This window comes from Diceros bicornis, chromosome 30 (genome assembly GCF_020826845.1).
Source record: "Diceros bicornis minor isolate mBicDic1 chromosome 30, mDicBic1.mat.cur, whole genome shotgun sequence".
NCBI lineage: Eukaryota > Metazoa > Chordata > Mammalia > Perissodactyla > Rhinocerotidae > Diceros > Diceros bicornis.
The window spans coordinates 8,685,915-8,701,328 of NC_080769.1; the positions used below are offsets into that span (position 1 = coordinate 8,685,915).

The following is a 15,414-nucleotide window of genomic DNA, read 5'->3' on the forward strand; positions in this document are numbered from 1 at the left end:
TGACCAAAAATTGGAAGCAACCCAGTGTCCATCAGTGGGTGAATAGTTCGGCCTCAATTGTGGTGCGTACAATATCCTCAGCAATAAAAAGGCATGAACTGTTGGTAACTGCAGCAGCCTGGATGAGTCTCAAAAAAAAAAGCGTTATGCGGAGTGAAGAAGCCAAGACACTCTTGCATGAAGGTCTAGGACAGGCATAGCTGTTCAAGCTGTGGGAACAGAACGTGGTTCAGCCGCTGGCTGCCTTTGCGGGCGGGAGTGACTGGCAGGGCATAGGGTGGCTTCCGGGTGGACCGAGACAGGACTGTGGTTACACAGGTGGGTTTGGTTTGTGACAGTTACTTGACTTCTGCCCTTTCTAAATATGGGTTACATATTTATAATTTTTTTTTTATAATTTTATTTATTTATTTTTTTCCCCCAAAGCCCCAGTAGATAGTTGTATGTCATAGCTGCACATCCTTCTAGTTGCTGTATGTGGGACGCGGCCTCAGCATGGCTGGACAAGCGGTGCATCAGGTGCGCGTCCGGGATCCGAACCCGGGCCGCCAGCAGCGGGCGGAGCGGGTGCACTTAACCGCTAAGCCACGGGGCTGGCCCCTTTATATTAAATCTTTAGAGCAGTTTTCCAGTTGAGGAAAGTGACAGAGAGGTTACGTAATTTACCCATGGTCACACAAGTAGTGAGCACGGGGCTGTATAAAGATTTGAACCCATGGAGTCTGACTTCACAAGCCACGCATGCTCCACACCCCTCAGCCATAACTATCATCGAGTAAAAATAGTAAGTTGTATTTAGTTGGTTAGTTGTGTATGGTAGGGGAAAGTGAGAGAGAGGGAGATACAACATTATACACACACACACATGCACACATCTGCTGGTAAGAATCAGAAAAAGACCTGAACACACCAGTGATTGTCAGAAGGACCAGTAGGGAGGAGGGGGGCAAAAGGGATTTTTCCCTGAGCTATAATGTTCTCTCTCTCTTTAACGAGAAAAGGTACTCAAATGCTTCTTGGGTAATTAAAACTGTATCTCAGAAAATTGATTTAAACAAGCCAATCACAAAAGGACAAATACTCTGTGATTCCACTTACAGGAGGTCCCTAGAGGAGTCACATTCATAGAGACAGGAAGTAGGATGGTGGGGGCCCAGGGCGGGGGAGGGAAATGGGGAGTTAGTGTTTATTGGGTACAGAGTTTCAGTTTTGAAAGATGAAAAAAGTTCTGGAGATGGATGGTAGGGGATTGTTGCACAACCATGTGAATGTGGTTAATCCCACTGGACTGTACACTTAAAATGGATAAAATGGTAAATTTTATATTATATATTTTACCACAGTAAAAGTGTTTTTTTAATAGATTTTTAAAAATCTGGTGCAACGCCGCTGTGACAGGAGAGCACGGGGCACTTGAGAAAGCCCAGAGGAGGGATCTGACCTAGATATGGGGTGGGAGGTCACAGAGGGCTTCGCAAGAGGAGACTTGAGGATGAGATGGAGAAGAAAAAAACGGCAGGCCTCAGTGTGCTGAGGGGTCAGGCGCCGGAAGAAAGAGAGAAAAAGAGTAAGTGAAATTAGAGAAGTCAGCGTGTCTGGGGCAGTGCCTCGTGGGAGAGGTCAGCAAAGGTCTAACTGTGAGGCAAGGCAACTCAATGGCAATGGGAAGCCATGGGGGTGTGAGAGTGAGGGAGGGCCATTGGAGCTTGAGTTTCAGCGAGACCCCTTTCGTGGTGTGGAGAAGGGATGGAAGGGAGTGCCTACAGGCAGGGTCCTGGAGGGGAGGCTGGGCCATGCTGTCATCTAAGAGGAACTGGGGCAGGCCACAGCCCCTGGGGACGGGGGAGGTGGCAGCTGAGGCGGGGCAGCTGGGCACACAGAGCTGCTCTGTTCTCTGACCCCACTGAAGCTTTTGAGCTCATGAATTTTTCAGCCAAACAGGCCTTAGTTTCAGATTCCATGGTGCTGGGTCCAGGCTTTGGGGTTCTATTTACTGTCTGAAAACATCCCAGGGTCCCAGAAGAAGGACCCTTTGGAGGTTCAACAGGGCCTGGCCTGGGGCGAGGGCCTGGCAGCGCCCTCAATCCCCCTGGGTCACCTGCTGAGCAAGGGGCTGGCAGGATGGTGGAGGACACCCCTCTTTTGGGCAGAGGCAATGTAAAACCTTGCACCTTGCAGGGGTGGAATTCTAACTCTGCCCCTGAGGCCTGGGTGGCTTGTACAAGTCACTTGCCCTCTGAGCCTCAGTTTTCCCATCTGTCAAATGGAGATATAGGCTTCCTTAACTCAAAGAGTTGTTTTGAGGAGGATTGCCACCTGGGAGACGGTTGGGGCAGCGCCTGGGTATAGCGAGCACACATAAGCGTGAACTATGTGTTAGTAACAGTCATACTGGTATCCGGCAATGAGCAGACCAGTTGGCAGTGGGCTGAGTCAAATTCTGACTCCACTGCCTCCCTGCTGTGTGTCCTCAGGCAAGTGGCTTCACCTCTCTGTGCCTCGGCTTTTGCCAACATAAGAAGACATGAAGGTCTTCCCCTTAGGACCTGAATTAGCAGGAAAACCATAACTGGGAAGACCAGAATCAAATACAGCAAAAAATAACAAACTTGGGGGAAAAAAAAAGACACAAAGAAGGTGGGAAGATAAGTGCTCGAGGAGAGGCCACTGCCGCTGTCGTCCTGTTCCTGTGGGTGTTAGATATGGTGCAGAGGCGAGTGGCGGTTCTGTCAGTTGCTGAGTGGCGGTTCTGTCAGTTGCTATCTTTTCACCTCCCTCCCTTGAGTCCCCTGTGGGGACGCCCAGCCCACTCCCAGGGGCTGGTAAAGGGCTGGGGCTGGGTTTGGGGAAGGAGGGGAGAGGGGATGAGGGATGAGGGATGAGGGATGAGGGATGAGGGATGAGGGATGAGGCCCACGAGGGCTGAGTGACTCCCCCTGGAGACTCCTCCCTCGCTCTGTGGAGCAGGATGCGTCCCAGCCAGGCTGAGATGGAATTTCCCTTCTCTTCCTTAATTTCCCTTCCCAAAAATTCCCTGCCTCTAAGATGGCAGACAGTTGTGGGGTGGAACCTGGTGTCCCCAGTAGCTGAGGGGCAGGGAGCTGAGACCCTGTGCCAGGCATGGATTTACGCCCAAACTCAGAGAGTGCAGCTCAAGGAGGTGACACCACGACTGTTACACCCATTTTAACAGAAGGGGAAACTGAGGCAATGCCCAATGCCTCACAGCCCACGGTGGAGTCAGAACTCAAACCTAGCACCTGTGTTCTTTTTCCCCCCAATTTTAATAATATATTTAATTTAACCCCAAATTTTTATCATTTCAACATGTAATCAATATTAAAATTATTCCTGAGATTTTTTTTGTACCAAGTCTTTGGAATACTGTGTGTATTTCTTTTTTGTTAGTTTCCTCTATTTTTATTTATTTATTTATCTATTTATTTTTTTTTAATTTTATTTATTTATGTTTCCCCCAAAGCCCCAGTAGATAGTTGTATGTCATAGCTGCACATCCTTCTAGTTGCTGTATGTGGGACGCGGCTTCAGCATGGCCGGAGAAGCGGTGCGTCGGTGCACGCCCGGGATCCGAACCCGGGCCGCCAGCAGCGGAGCGCGCACACTTAACCTCTAAGCCACGGGGCCGGCCTCTATTTTTATTTAAAATTAAAAAGAAACAAATCGAAGTTTCTCATGTCACATGCATTTCCAATGTAAACAATTTGTATTTTAAACAAGGAGTTTACGGAAGGAAACGTTTGCAGTGTCCTGGTCTATTTCCATTAGGAGGTTTTATTTTCTAAATTAAACTCCTTTGTCCCCGTTGGTAAGGGAAACATAGTTACAAGGCAGAAACCCAGAATTTTTTCTCGCAGCCACAAGCCAAAATGAGAAAAATGCATTTTATCTTCAAGAACAAAGATTTAATATGGTTTTGTTTTTCGGTTTGGGTTTTTTTTTTTTCCCCCATTTGATTTGGTTCCCTGCCTTAACTTTTCCTAGCTTTAGGAATTTTGTTGCTAATTCAGCAGCACCTGTGTTCTTTTTTCTTTTTCTGAGGAAGATTGGCCCTGAGCTAACATCTGTTGCCAATCTTCCTCTTTTTTTTTTTTTCCTTTTTTCTCCCCAAAGACCCAGTACATAGCTGTGTATCATAGTTGTAGATTTGTAGCTCTTCTATATGGGACGCCGCCTCAGCGTGGCTTGATGAGCCATGAATAGGTCCGTGCCCAGGATCCTAACCGGGGAACCCCAGGCCACTGAAGGGGAACGTGTGAACTTAACTGCTGTGCCACCGGGCTGGCCCCTGCACCTGTGTTCTTAACCACCACACAGTAAATAATAACAATAACAAATAATAATAACAGGAGGGTCGGCCGCACCCCACGCACTGCTCTGAGCACCACGTTGTGTGTAGTAACTCATGCCATCTGCGCTGTAATTAATTAGGAAAGTACGGAAATTAACCGTGTTTAACAGATGTGCAAACCGACGTCCAGGGAGGGGAGGCCAGGTCCCCAAGGCGGCGCAGCTCGTGGGTTGCAAACCCAGGACTTGAGCCCAGACAGCTGGCTCTAGAGCCTGCACGCTCAACTGCACACATCTAAACAACAGCAGCAAAAACAGTATCAGTACCAGCTTTGTGCCAGGCTCTGCAGAGACTCCTTCTCTTGGATTGTCCCGCTCATAAGGTCGTGGTGGAAATTTTTCAAATGTCGGCCTCGTCTCTGAGTTCCATGCATCACAGCCCCCCATTCATTCTCCAGCACACACCCCCAGCCCACTGTCGCCGGTTCAGCTGCCTGCAGTGTTCCCATCCTCATCTGGGATCATCTTGTTTTGGGGTTCTTATGCTGTGTGTCTCCCGCCCTCCCTAGAACGAGAACAGTGGAGTGGCTTTGCCTATGTCGCCATCCACAGCGCCACAGAGGATGCTCAACAAATATTCACTCACTGAATGGTCCATCACCAACAGTATCAATTGTCATCAGCACCACAATGAAAGCAGCTTTCACATGTCCCCTTCAGCACACAGTAGGTGCTCCATAAATGTTGGTTGAGTGAATAATATTATGATGATTATAGTCATAATCATAATGACCATTTATCTTTTCAACAGTTGCTCAACATCTCAGTGTCACGTTATAGAAGCTTATAAATGTTTTTGGAGGGAATGAATAAGAGTAACATTGGGAATAATGATACAAGCAGTTACACTGGGGCCAGCCCTGGTGGCATGCTCCACTTTGGCGGCCCGGGTTCAGTTCCTGGGCATGGACCTACACCGTTCTATTAGCAGCCGTGCTGTGCTGGTGGCCCACATACTAAAAAATAGAGGAAGATTGGCACAGATGTTAGCTCAGAGTGAATCTTCCTCAGCAAAAAAAAAAAAAAGCAGGTACATTGGTTCTTCTCAGAATGCTACCCACAATTCCTGAGTGAAAGAATTTACTAGAGAGTATTTGAGTGAAAGAATAAATTAATCAGTAAGTATTTATTGTATGAATGAATGAATGACTTGGACAAATATTATTGAGTGCCCAGTGGTGGGCACTGGGGACATAGACATGATCAGGACAAACCCTGTCCTATTGGGGCGGACGTGCATGTGGGAGAGACAGAGGAGAAACAAGATGAATGGATGGATGGATGGATGATGGATGGATGGAGAGATAGATGATGGATGGATAGATGAGGGATGACGGATGGATGGATGGATGGATGGATGGATGGATGGATGGATGGATGGGTGATGGATGATGGATGGGTGGATGGATGGATGGATAGATGATGGATGGGTGGATGGATGGATGGATAGATGATGGATAGATGATGGATGGATGGATGGATGGATAGATGATGGATGGGTGGATGGATGGATGGATGGATAGATGATGGATGGGTGGATAGATGGATGGATAGATGATGGATGGATGATGGATGGATGGATGGATGGATAGATGATGGATGGGTGGATGGATGGATGGATAGATGATGGATGTATGATGGATGGAGGGAGGGAGGGATGATGGATGGATGGGGGAGAGATGACGGATGGGTGGATGGATGGATGGATAGAGGATGGATGGATGATGGATGGATGGAGAGAGAGACGATGGATGGATGGATAGATAATGGATGGATGGATGGATGGATGGATTGGTGATTGGTCTGGAGTCTCCGTCCACCAGCACTCCTGGGCGCAAAAGGAAAGTGAGGCGGAGCAGCTGTCGCATCCGAAGCTCCGCCCCTCGCAGCCCCCGCAGCGTCTTCTCGTCGGCCGACAGCGCCGCTCACCTGGCGGCCTCCCCTTTAAGACGCGCGCACCTGGGCGCACACCTGCGCGCGGGCGCTTCCGCAGGAAGAAGGAAGCAGCGCCGCCGTCTCCAACCGGCGCTCCCTCTCCGCCTCCCAGGTCCGCCGGCCGCCACCATGTCCGCCTCGGCTGTCTTCATCCTCGACGTCAAGGGCAAGGTGAGGCTGGGCGCGAGGGGAGGGGGGACGGACAGGTGAGGCTGCGCCCCCGCGGACTCAGGAGCGGCCCCTCCTCGCAGGCGGGGAGGCCCCAGAAAGCCCTGGGCACGTGGGGACATCCCCTCCCCCAATCCCTGGGAGTCCCGGGTCCAATCCCACCTCCACTGTTTACCTCTCTGAGCCTCAGTCTCCCTCTCCGTAAACAGGGGAATACAAGGGTCCCCACTCAAAAAGAATTAATACCACCCGATTCGTGTCAGTCACTTTCCACCGTAGCCCTGCTGCAAACATTTGGCGTTTATTCAACTGAAATTATGTTTACCATCGTCACCATCCAAAGTCTTAATATTGCGGGAAGATAGAGGGGCAGGGGACCCTAATTCCCCTTTGGGGCTGCCCCGTCCGTTTCTGGAACCCTCTCTCATTCATCTGGTCATTCAATAGCAATAATAACAGGGGTGGTGAAAATAATATTCCTGATAATAATAATGGTGACAGCTAAGGTGTCTGCGGACCTGCTGCATGTCTTCTAGGTTCTAAACACTGGACTAAACAATATCATCAGGTGGGTACTATTATTATTGACTGCTTACAGCCTGCCAGGCGAAACTATAGGAGCTAAAAGAGATATATGGGTATAATCTTTCGTTTCTCTTTCTATAATCTTTCCTCCCTCCCTTCCTTCCTTCGTTTATTCAATTTCCAGTTTCCCCAATTATCATGGACACGGTTCGTGCCTCAGTTTCCCCATCTGTAAAATGGAGATGTTAATACTATCTGCCTCACAGGGTGGTGGTGAGAACTAAGACAGTCAGCAAACATCCAGACTTCAGTAGAACACGGCCTAGACCTCAGGGAGGGCTCTGGACACGTTAGCTGTTGTTATCACGTACCCATTTTACAGAGGAGGAAACTGAGGCCCAAAGAGCCGGAGCCTGGCGGAGGGCCCTCAGGTGGAGGGTCCCCGGATCCCGGTGGTGACCGGGCCTTCTCCGCCCACCCGTAGCCCCTGATCAGCCGCAACTACAAGGGCGATGTGGCCATGAGTGAGATCGAGCACTTCATGCCCCTGCTCATGCAGCGGGAGGAGGAGGGCGCCCTGGCCCCGCTGTTGAGCCACGGCCGCGTCCACTTCCTGTGGATCAAACACAGCAACCTCTACTGTATCCGGCCGCGCGCAGGGGCCCTGGGGGCCTGGGTGGTGGCAGCTCAGGCCCAGAGAGGGTGGGCTGAGGATAGGAGTTGCACAGCACATCAGTGGCTCAGGCTGGGGATTGGAGGGGGGCAGGGTGGGGATTCGGGGTCTGTGCTCCCTCCGAGCCCTCCAAAATGGCACCTGTTCCTTAACGTCGCTGCCCGCAGTGGTGGCCACCACGCTGAAGAACGCCAACGCCTCCCTCGTGTACTCCTTCCTGTACAAGACGGTGGAGGTAGGTCCCGGCCTCCCATTGGCCGGCTGATCTGTCTGTCCACTCGTCTTGCCCGCCTCTTTCAGGATCCGTTTCTCCCGGGAAGCTTCCCCGGGCCGCCCTGGGGGGCCCCCATCAAAACCCCATCACTGTGTTCTCATCAGCTGCCACCGGATCATCTCTCCCTACAGGGCAGGGACCAAGGAGGTCTCCAAGGGGCTATACTGCTCAAATCTGAGCCCGAGGGAACCGGGTTCCGATCCCAGCTCCCCTGCTGCCTGGCTGTGTGACCTTGAGCAAGCCACTTCCCCTCTCTGTGCCTCAAAACTGGGAGTTACAACAAGTCCTGCCTCGGGGTTGTTATACCAATTAATCAAATTCATATCCATAAAGTGCCTAAAACATGCTCAGTATACACTAAGTGCTCCATAAAGGCTTCCTATTGTCAGCATTATCACCAATGTTATACTGTCTCATGACAATTTATCGAGCACTTGTATGCCATTATCGATGACGGAGAAAGTGCTCAGTAATGACTTTTCTTTTTTTTTTTTGGTGAGGAAGATCCACCTTGAGCTAACATCCATGCCAATCCTCCTCTTTTTGCTGAGGAAGACTGGTCCTGAGCTAACATCTGTGCCCATCTGCCTCCACTTTATGTGGGACGCCGCCACAGCATGGCCTGCCAAGCAGTGCGTCAGTGCGCACCTGGGATCTGAACCTGCAAACGCTCGGGCCACCAAAGCGGAGCGCACGCACTTAACCATTGTGCCACTGGGCAGGCCCTTCAGTAATGACTTTTCAACGAACAAGAAATATTTATTGATTTGTCTCCTCTCTGCCAGGCAAAGGGGGGACACAGCAATGCATAGGGGACTGTCCCTGGCTGTCCTGAGGAGTGAAAGGGCATGATGGAGATTAAACAGGACATTTTCCAGTGGCTGGGATGCTGGTCTCATGGTGATACTTATGGGGGTTGGGGGGATGGTGGTGGCCTCATTGAGGGGTGACATTTGAGCTGAGGCCTGAATTCCAAGGATCCTGTGAGCAGAGTGTCCCAGGCAGAGGGGACAGCATATGCAAAGGCCCTGGGGTAGGAATAGAAAGCAGGCCAGTGAGGCTGGAGCAGAATGAGGGATGGAGAGTGTTTCAGATGTTGGATGACCGACAGGTTCTCTGCTGTGGTTATGCCTGCTAATTCCCAGGGGCTCTTAACTCGAGGTCCCCAAACTCCCAAGGGCCTGAGGATAGAATTCAGGGAGTCCATGATCTTAGATGCATTTCTAGATAACAGATTTCCTTTGCCATCCCCTGTATTTTATTTCATGCCTTCACAAACCTTATTCCGAGGCGGGTCCAGAAACATCACAGATGCACAGGAACCCACGGTCCACAAAACACAGTTCTGTGCCCTTCCAGTCCCTCCTCCAGGGCAGGGACGCTGTTGGTTTTGTTCACCATTAATGTCCGGCACAGGCATACAGTAGGCGCTCAATAGTTGCCTCTTGGCTGGCTGGCTGAATGAGTGGGGACCCAGCCCATGGCCATAGCTACACAACCACACCTCTGGGTGTCTGTCCCCCCCCCCACCAGGTATTCTCCGAATACTTCAAGGAGCTGGAGGAGGAGAGCATCCGGGACAACTTTGTCATCGTCTATGAGCTGCTGGATGAGCTCATGGATTTCGGCTTCCCGCAGACCACCGACAGCAAGATCCTGCAGGAGTGAGTGGGCCACGGGTGGAAGGACGTCAGGGAGGGGGGGCCAGGGAAGTGTCCCCGGGTCTAGCTACTCGTCCCCCCCCGCCTTCCTGCCAGGTACATCACGCAGCAGGGCAACAAGCTGGAGACGGGCAAGTCGCGGGTGCCACCTACTGTCACCAATGCCGTGTCCTGGCGCTCCGAGGGCATCAAGTACAAGAAGAACGAGGTCTTCATCGATGTCATAGAGTCGGTCAACCTGCTGGTGAGCCCCACCGCTGCCACAGCCTGGGGTGGGGAGAGGAGCCCTGCCTGTGCCCCCTGACGCCCCACGTGTCCGTCCCCAGGTCAATGCCAACGGCAGCGTCCTGCTGAGCGAGATCGTGGGCACCATCAAGCTCAAGGTGTTTCTGTCGGGAATGCCGGAGCTGCGGCTTGGCCTCAACGACCGCGTGCTCTTCGAGCTCACTGGCCGTAAGCGCGGGGGACCCGCCCCATCTGGGGACCCGGAGAGTCGCGGCCGGGTCTGCAATCAGCGCGCGCGCGCCCTCTGCTGGTCAAGGCCCGCACTGCAGCTGCTGGGTCATTGAGCAAGTACTGATTACTGAGTGCCAGGCCCCAGGACAGGGAGGGCGGGGGAGAAAAAGACAAATCCCGGCCCGCATGGAGCTGACATCCTAGGAGACAGAATGGCACCGTATTTAAAAGCCTGAAAGTGAGAGCCAGGCTCCCAGGTTCAGATCCTTGCTCTGCCCTTGGCCTGCTTGGTGTTTCTGGGCAAGTTACTGATCCACTCTGAACCTCGGTTTCGTCATCTGTAAAATGAGGATGATGGGAGCTGTAGGCGGGAAGGTAGGGGCAGCGACGCTGCCCCAGTGCCCAGCGTCACCCGGCATGCTGGGCTCTGAGTTTCAGGGAGCAAGAACAAGTCCGTGGAGCTGGAGGATGTGAAATTCCACCAGTGCGTGCGACTCTCGCGCTTCGACAACGACCGCACCATCTCCTTCATCCCGCCCGACGGCGACTTCGAGCTCATGTCCTACCGCCTCAGCACCCAGGTGAGACGGGGTCCAGCCCCGCGGCAGGGGCGAGGGTTGACCTCAGAGCCTCCGAGAGCTGCCCCCTTCTCTGTCTGCAGGTCAAGCCGCTGATCTGGATCGAGTCCGTCATTGAGAAGTTCTCCCACAGCCGCGTGGAGATCATGGTCAAGGTGGGCGCTGAGCAATAGTTACCCGCAATGCTTGATCTGTCCCTCTCTCCCCGGCGCCAGTCTAACCTCATCTCCCACCTCCCTGCGGTCCTCACTTCCCTCCAGCCACCGTGTTCTCAAATGTGCCAGGCACAGTCCCCCCACAGGGCCTTTGCACTGGCTGTTCCCTCTCCCTGGATCACTCTGTCCCCACCCACCCAGGTATCCACATGTCTCCTTCCCTCATCTCCTTCAGTCCTTTACTTAAATGTCACCTCCTCAGAGAGACCTTCCTGGATTTCTCTATTTAAAATTGCAACCCCCTGGCATTCCCCACCTCCCTTCTCTGCTCTGTTTTTTCCCCCTATTATCAATATTTGACATGATCCATTTTACTTACTTATTTACTTTCATACTAAATATTTATATATAAAAATATATAGTGTATTTATATGGTTTAAAGAATAATCAAGAACCACCCAGCTTATTTGAACGTGCTTGGCCAGAGCCTCTGAACCCCTCCGTGTCCCTCCCCCACTTCCTGCTCCCCCCTTGCCCAGAAAGAATCACCATCTTTTTTTTTTTAAATTTTATTTTTTCCCCCAAAGCCCCAGTAGACAGTTGTATGTCATAGCTGCACATCCTTCTAGTTGCTGCATGTGGGATGCTGCCTCAGCATGGCCGGAGAAGCAGTGTGTCGGTGCGCGCCCAGGATCCGAACCCGGGCCGCCAGCAGCGGAGCACGCACACTTAATCGCTAAGCCACGGGGCCGGCCCGAGAATCACCATCTTGAATTTTGTGCAAATTATTTCTTTGCTTTTCTTTATAATTTTGCCACCCACGTGCATAACCATAAATATTTCGTTCTGCGGGTTTCTTTTTTGTGTGTGTGTGAGGAGATCAGCCCTGTGCTAACATCTACCAATCTTCTTTTTTTGCTGAGGAAGACTGGCCCTGGGCTGACATCTGTGCCCACCTTCCTCCACTTTATATGGGACGCCGCCACAGCATGGCTTGACAAGTGGTGCATTGGTGCGCGCCCGGGATCTGAACCGGCGAACCCCGGGCCGCCGCAGCGGAGCGCGCGCACTTAACCGCTTGCACTACTGAGCTGGCCCCCATTCTGCGGGTTTCTGACCTTCATATCCGTGGACTCAGGCTGTGTGATTTTGTGTATGACTCCCTTTGTTCATATAAGGTTGATTTTAAGAGGAATCCCTGGGCCAGCCTTGGTGGCCTAGTGGTTAAGTTTGGCATGCTCTGTTTAAGCAGCCCGGGTTTGGTTCCTGGGCACAGACACCACTCATCTATCAGTGACCATGCTGTGGTGGCGGCTCACATACAAAAAAAAAAATAGAAGAAGATCAGCAATAGATGTTAGCTCAGGGCGGATCTTCCTCAGCAAAAAAAAAGAAAAAAAGAAAGACGAATCCCAGGAATTGTAGCGTAGCTTAGTGCATCAATTTCTATAGCTGTAGAATATTCTACTGTGGGAATCTTCTACATCTGTCCATTCTCTTGGTGGTTTTCAGTTGCCTGCTACTCTGGTTCACAGCCCCGTGCAGGTTTCTTGGTGCCCCAAGCAAGATTTTCTCCAGAGCTTATAGTGAAACCTTTTTTAAGATGGGGAAACCGAGGTCCAGAGGGATTAAGGTGTCACTCATCTAGGAAGGGGTGGGGCATGTTGAACTCGGGTCTGCCTGGCTCAAGAGTCTGTGCTCTTTGATTTGACTGTTCCCCAGTCTTAGGGTCTCAGGGGAGCTGGGTTGTGGGGTGGATGGCCACCAGCGAGGGTCTGGACACTCCTCAATGTCCCCGTCTCTGCAGGCAGGGAACGGGCAAGGGGCCATTAAAGCTGGTGACTTCCAGAAAGAACGCCCTCTCCCGGTCCTCTGCCCCTGATCCCACCTCTCAAACACCCCTCCCCAAATTACTGAATAACAGCAGTAATCATAATGCTAGCTACCACCCGTGGAACACTTAGAATCCTTGTGTTGAAAGCTGTCCCGTGTCACACAGCTCTAGACACAGAGAGAATGTGGTAACTCATGCATTTATTTGTAAAGTGTGATGGTTGAGGACGCAGGCTCGGTTGGAATCTCTGCTGAGCCAGTTGCCAGCTGTGTGGCTTTGGCAAAGTGCTCTTTGCCTCTGTTTCCTCATCTGTACAATGGGCAGGATAATGGTCCCCACTTCAGGGTCGTGGGGGCTGGCTCTCAAGGAGATGGCGCCTGGAAGGGTTTGGTGAAGATTTGCAGAAGGCAGGAGTGAATTCTTCATGCCCCGCGCTCTCTCCCTCGACAGGCCAAGGGGCAGTTTAAGAAGCAGTCGGTGGCCAACGGCGTGGAGATTTCTGTGCCTGTGCCCAGCGACGCCGACTCCCCGCGCTTCAAGACCAGCGTGGGCAGCGCCAAGTACGTGCCGGAGAAGAACGTCGTTATTTGGAGTATTAAGTCCTTCCCGGTGAGCACTGGGGACGGTGGGGCATCTGGCGGGACTCGTTCCCCCTGCTTGAGGGCAAGGTGGAGAGTAAATTGGAGACCCACATCTGCGTGCACACGGTTATCCTTGGGGGTCACACAGCTGGAAACCAGGCCAGCCTGGTGGTTAAGCTCTCCCCCTCGCAGGTCTCAAGGGAACCAGCCCTGGGTTCTGAGCTAGATGGCCTTGGGAAAGGCCTTCCCTTCCTGGAGCCTCAGTTTGCCCATCTGTGAAATAGGCAGGACCATGTTACCCACATCCTTGGGCTGCTGGAGGATTTGCTCCGTCCCTTGGATCTGCGAGGGGCTTCATCAGGGTCTGACAAATGGGATATAGTCACTAGAAGCCCCCTCTGCCCCCCGACCAAGCTTTGCAGTCAGAAGCTTTGGCTGTGAGTCTCGGCCAGGAGCCTTTACTTTCTTGTCTGTGAAATGCGCTGAGGGCAGAGCCTGCCCTGGGGGCTGATGGTTGGGGGCAAGTAGGCACCCCTTGACGTGTCTGATGCCCCCATGTGCCCGCAGGGGGGCAAGGAGTACCTGATGCGTGCCCACTTCGGCCTCCCCAGTGTGGAGAAGGAGGAGGAGGAGGGCCGGCCCCCCATCGGGGTCAGGTTTGAGATCCCCTATTTCACCGTCTCTGGGATCCAGGTGAGGGAAGCGGGCAGGGTTGCTCCTGTTTTTCGCTTCAGTGGGTGTCCCTCTCTGCCAGCTCTTGGCTTGGGTCCCCTCAGTTCCTTGGCCTGGGTCTCCTCTCCCCCCACCTCTCACTTTGGCCTGTGCCACCTCGTCCCCCCAAAACCGCAGTGTCTATTCCTGTACCCTGTGCCATCTCTTTCCTGCCATCCTGGATCACCTTCCTCCACACTCCCACTGCCCGTGCCACATCTTTGCCCCAAGCCATGTCACCTCATTACTCCCAGCCTGTGTTATCTTCACCTCCCAAGGGGGTAGATATTTTTCCTTTGGCCCCAGCCAGCTGTCCCTCGAGCCTGGCCATGTCCTTTCATTCCCTTCCAGGTCCGATACATGAAGATCATCGAGAAAAGCGGTTACCAGGCCCTGCCCTGGGTCCGCTATATCACCCAGAGCGGCGGTAAGGCAGCTGGCTCCCCGGCTCCAGGAGACAGTCTTGGGGTTTTGATACAATCTAGCTTGGAGGGCTCCAAAACTCATCAGGCCTGGCCCCAGGCCTTCCCTGTCTTTGTCACCGTGCCACTCTGGGCCTCGGTTTGCCAATCTTTAAAATGGGGGCAGCTGCCAGCTCTGGGTGGTGGGGTTTGGAGGAGGCTGAACACAGCACCCCCATCTGTTGCCTGGAAACAGGCTTGTTGCTATGGTTACTGTTGCTGTGTCTGACCTCATCCTTGTTACATACTGGAGGGGTTGATCAAGAGCCCTGGGGCCAGGGAGGGATGGGGGGCCTGCCCCTCTGTCTCCTTTCCCCAGTTCTGAGACAGTCCCTGCTCACTGTTTCCCTGCAGATTATCAGCTTCGTACCAGCTAGGAGGGAGAAGAGGCGGGGGCTTGAGCATACGCCTCCCTGTCCCCACGCACCGACTACAGACTTGAGAGATGGGGAGGGAAGATGGGCGTGTGTCTGTGTGAGGGCAGGCCCCTGGCTCAGCACTTTCTCGCTCCCAGCATCTGTCTGCCTTTTCTTCTACCCATAGGCTGGAGGGATGGTGTCCCTCCCGTGTCCCCAGCCCCATCCCTCCCGCCCCCGGGCTTCCCCCATCCTCCAATTTTATATGAAGAAATAGAAGAGGGACTTGAAGCCCCCCTCATGAGTGCCTTCTCGAAGTGACCTGCCTTAGGGGGTGTTGTGGGCCCCTCCTCTTTCACAGCTGCTGAGCCCAGAGGCCCCGCTGGCCCACTCCTCTGAGTTTTAGTGTGGTATTAAAAAGATGAATCTAGCCGCTGCGCATGTCTTCTTGGCTGGGGGCCGGGGATGCCAGGGACGCCCCTTAAGTGCTGGGATGGGAGTGGGCAACATATCCATTCCTCAGCCCTGGGCATCGCTCATCTGGGCCAGCGAAGTTGCCACCACCTCGGTCCCCAGGCTCCCGCCTCCCCTCCCCCACAGTCAGTTCCCCTCAGAGCCGCCAGGGGGCGCCTGCGAACTTCTAAGTCAGATCCTGGCTCCTCGGCTCAGAAACCTCCC

The 15,414-nt window shown here is 52.8% G+C and overlaps 1 protein-coding gene across 3 annotated transcripts; it reads left to right on the forward strand.

Annotated features, from left to right (window-relative positions):
* The first annotated feature begins 6,377 nt into the window (after window positions 1-6,377).
* AP1M2 (adaptor related protein complex 1 subunit mu 2) lies at window positions 6,378-15,166 on the forward strand. 3 transcript variants are annotated; one of them, XM_058525707.1, is made up of 12 exons: window positions 6,379-6,474; window positions 7,481-7,637; window positions 7,837-7,904; window positions 9,477-9,607; window positions 9,701-9,848; window positions 9,931-10,057; window positions 10,493-10,641; window positions 10,722-10,793; window positions 13,078-13,236; window positions 13,776-13,901; window positions 14,271-14,346; window positions 14,735-15,166. In XM_058525707.1, the coding sequence occupies exons 1-12, from the start codon at window positions 6,433-6,435 to the stop codon at window positions 14,755-14,757; spliced, it is 1,278 nt and encodes a 425-aa protein (XP_058381690.1). In that variant the 5' UTR covers window positions 6,379-6,432; the 3' UTR covers window positions 14,758-15,166. The 3 variants fall into 3 exon arrangements, with proteins under 3 accessions (XP_058381692.1, XP_058381690.1, XP_058381691.1); XM_058525708.1 differs by having other exon boundaries at window positions 6,380-6,474; window positions 10,499-10,641; XM_058525709.1 differs by lacking the exons at window positions 7,481-7,637; window positions 7,837-7,904 and having other exon boundaries at window positions 6,378-6,474.
* Window positions 15,167-15,414: the final 248 nt, after the last annotated feature.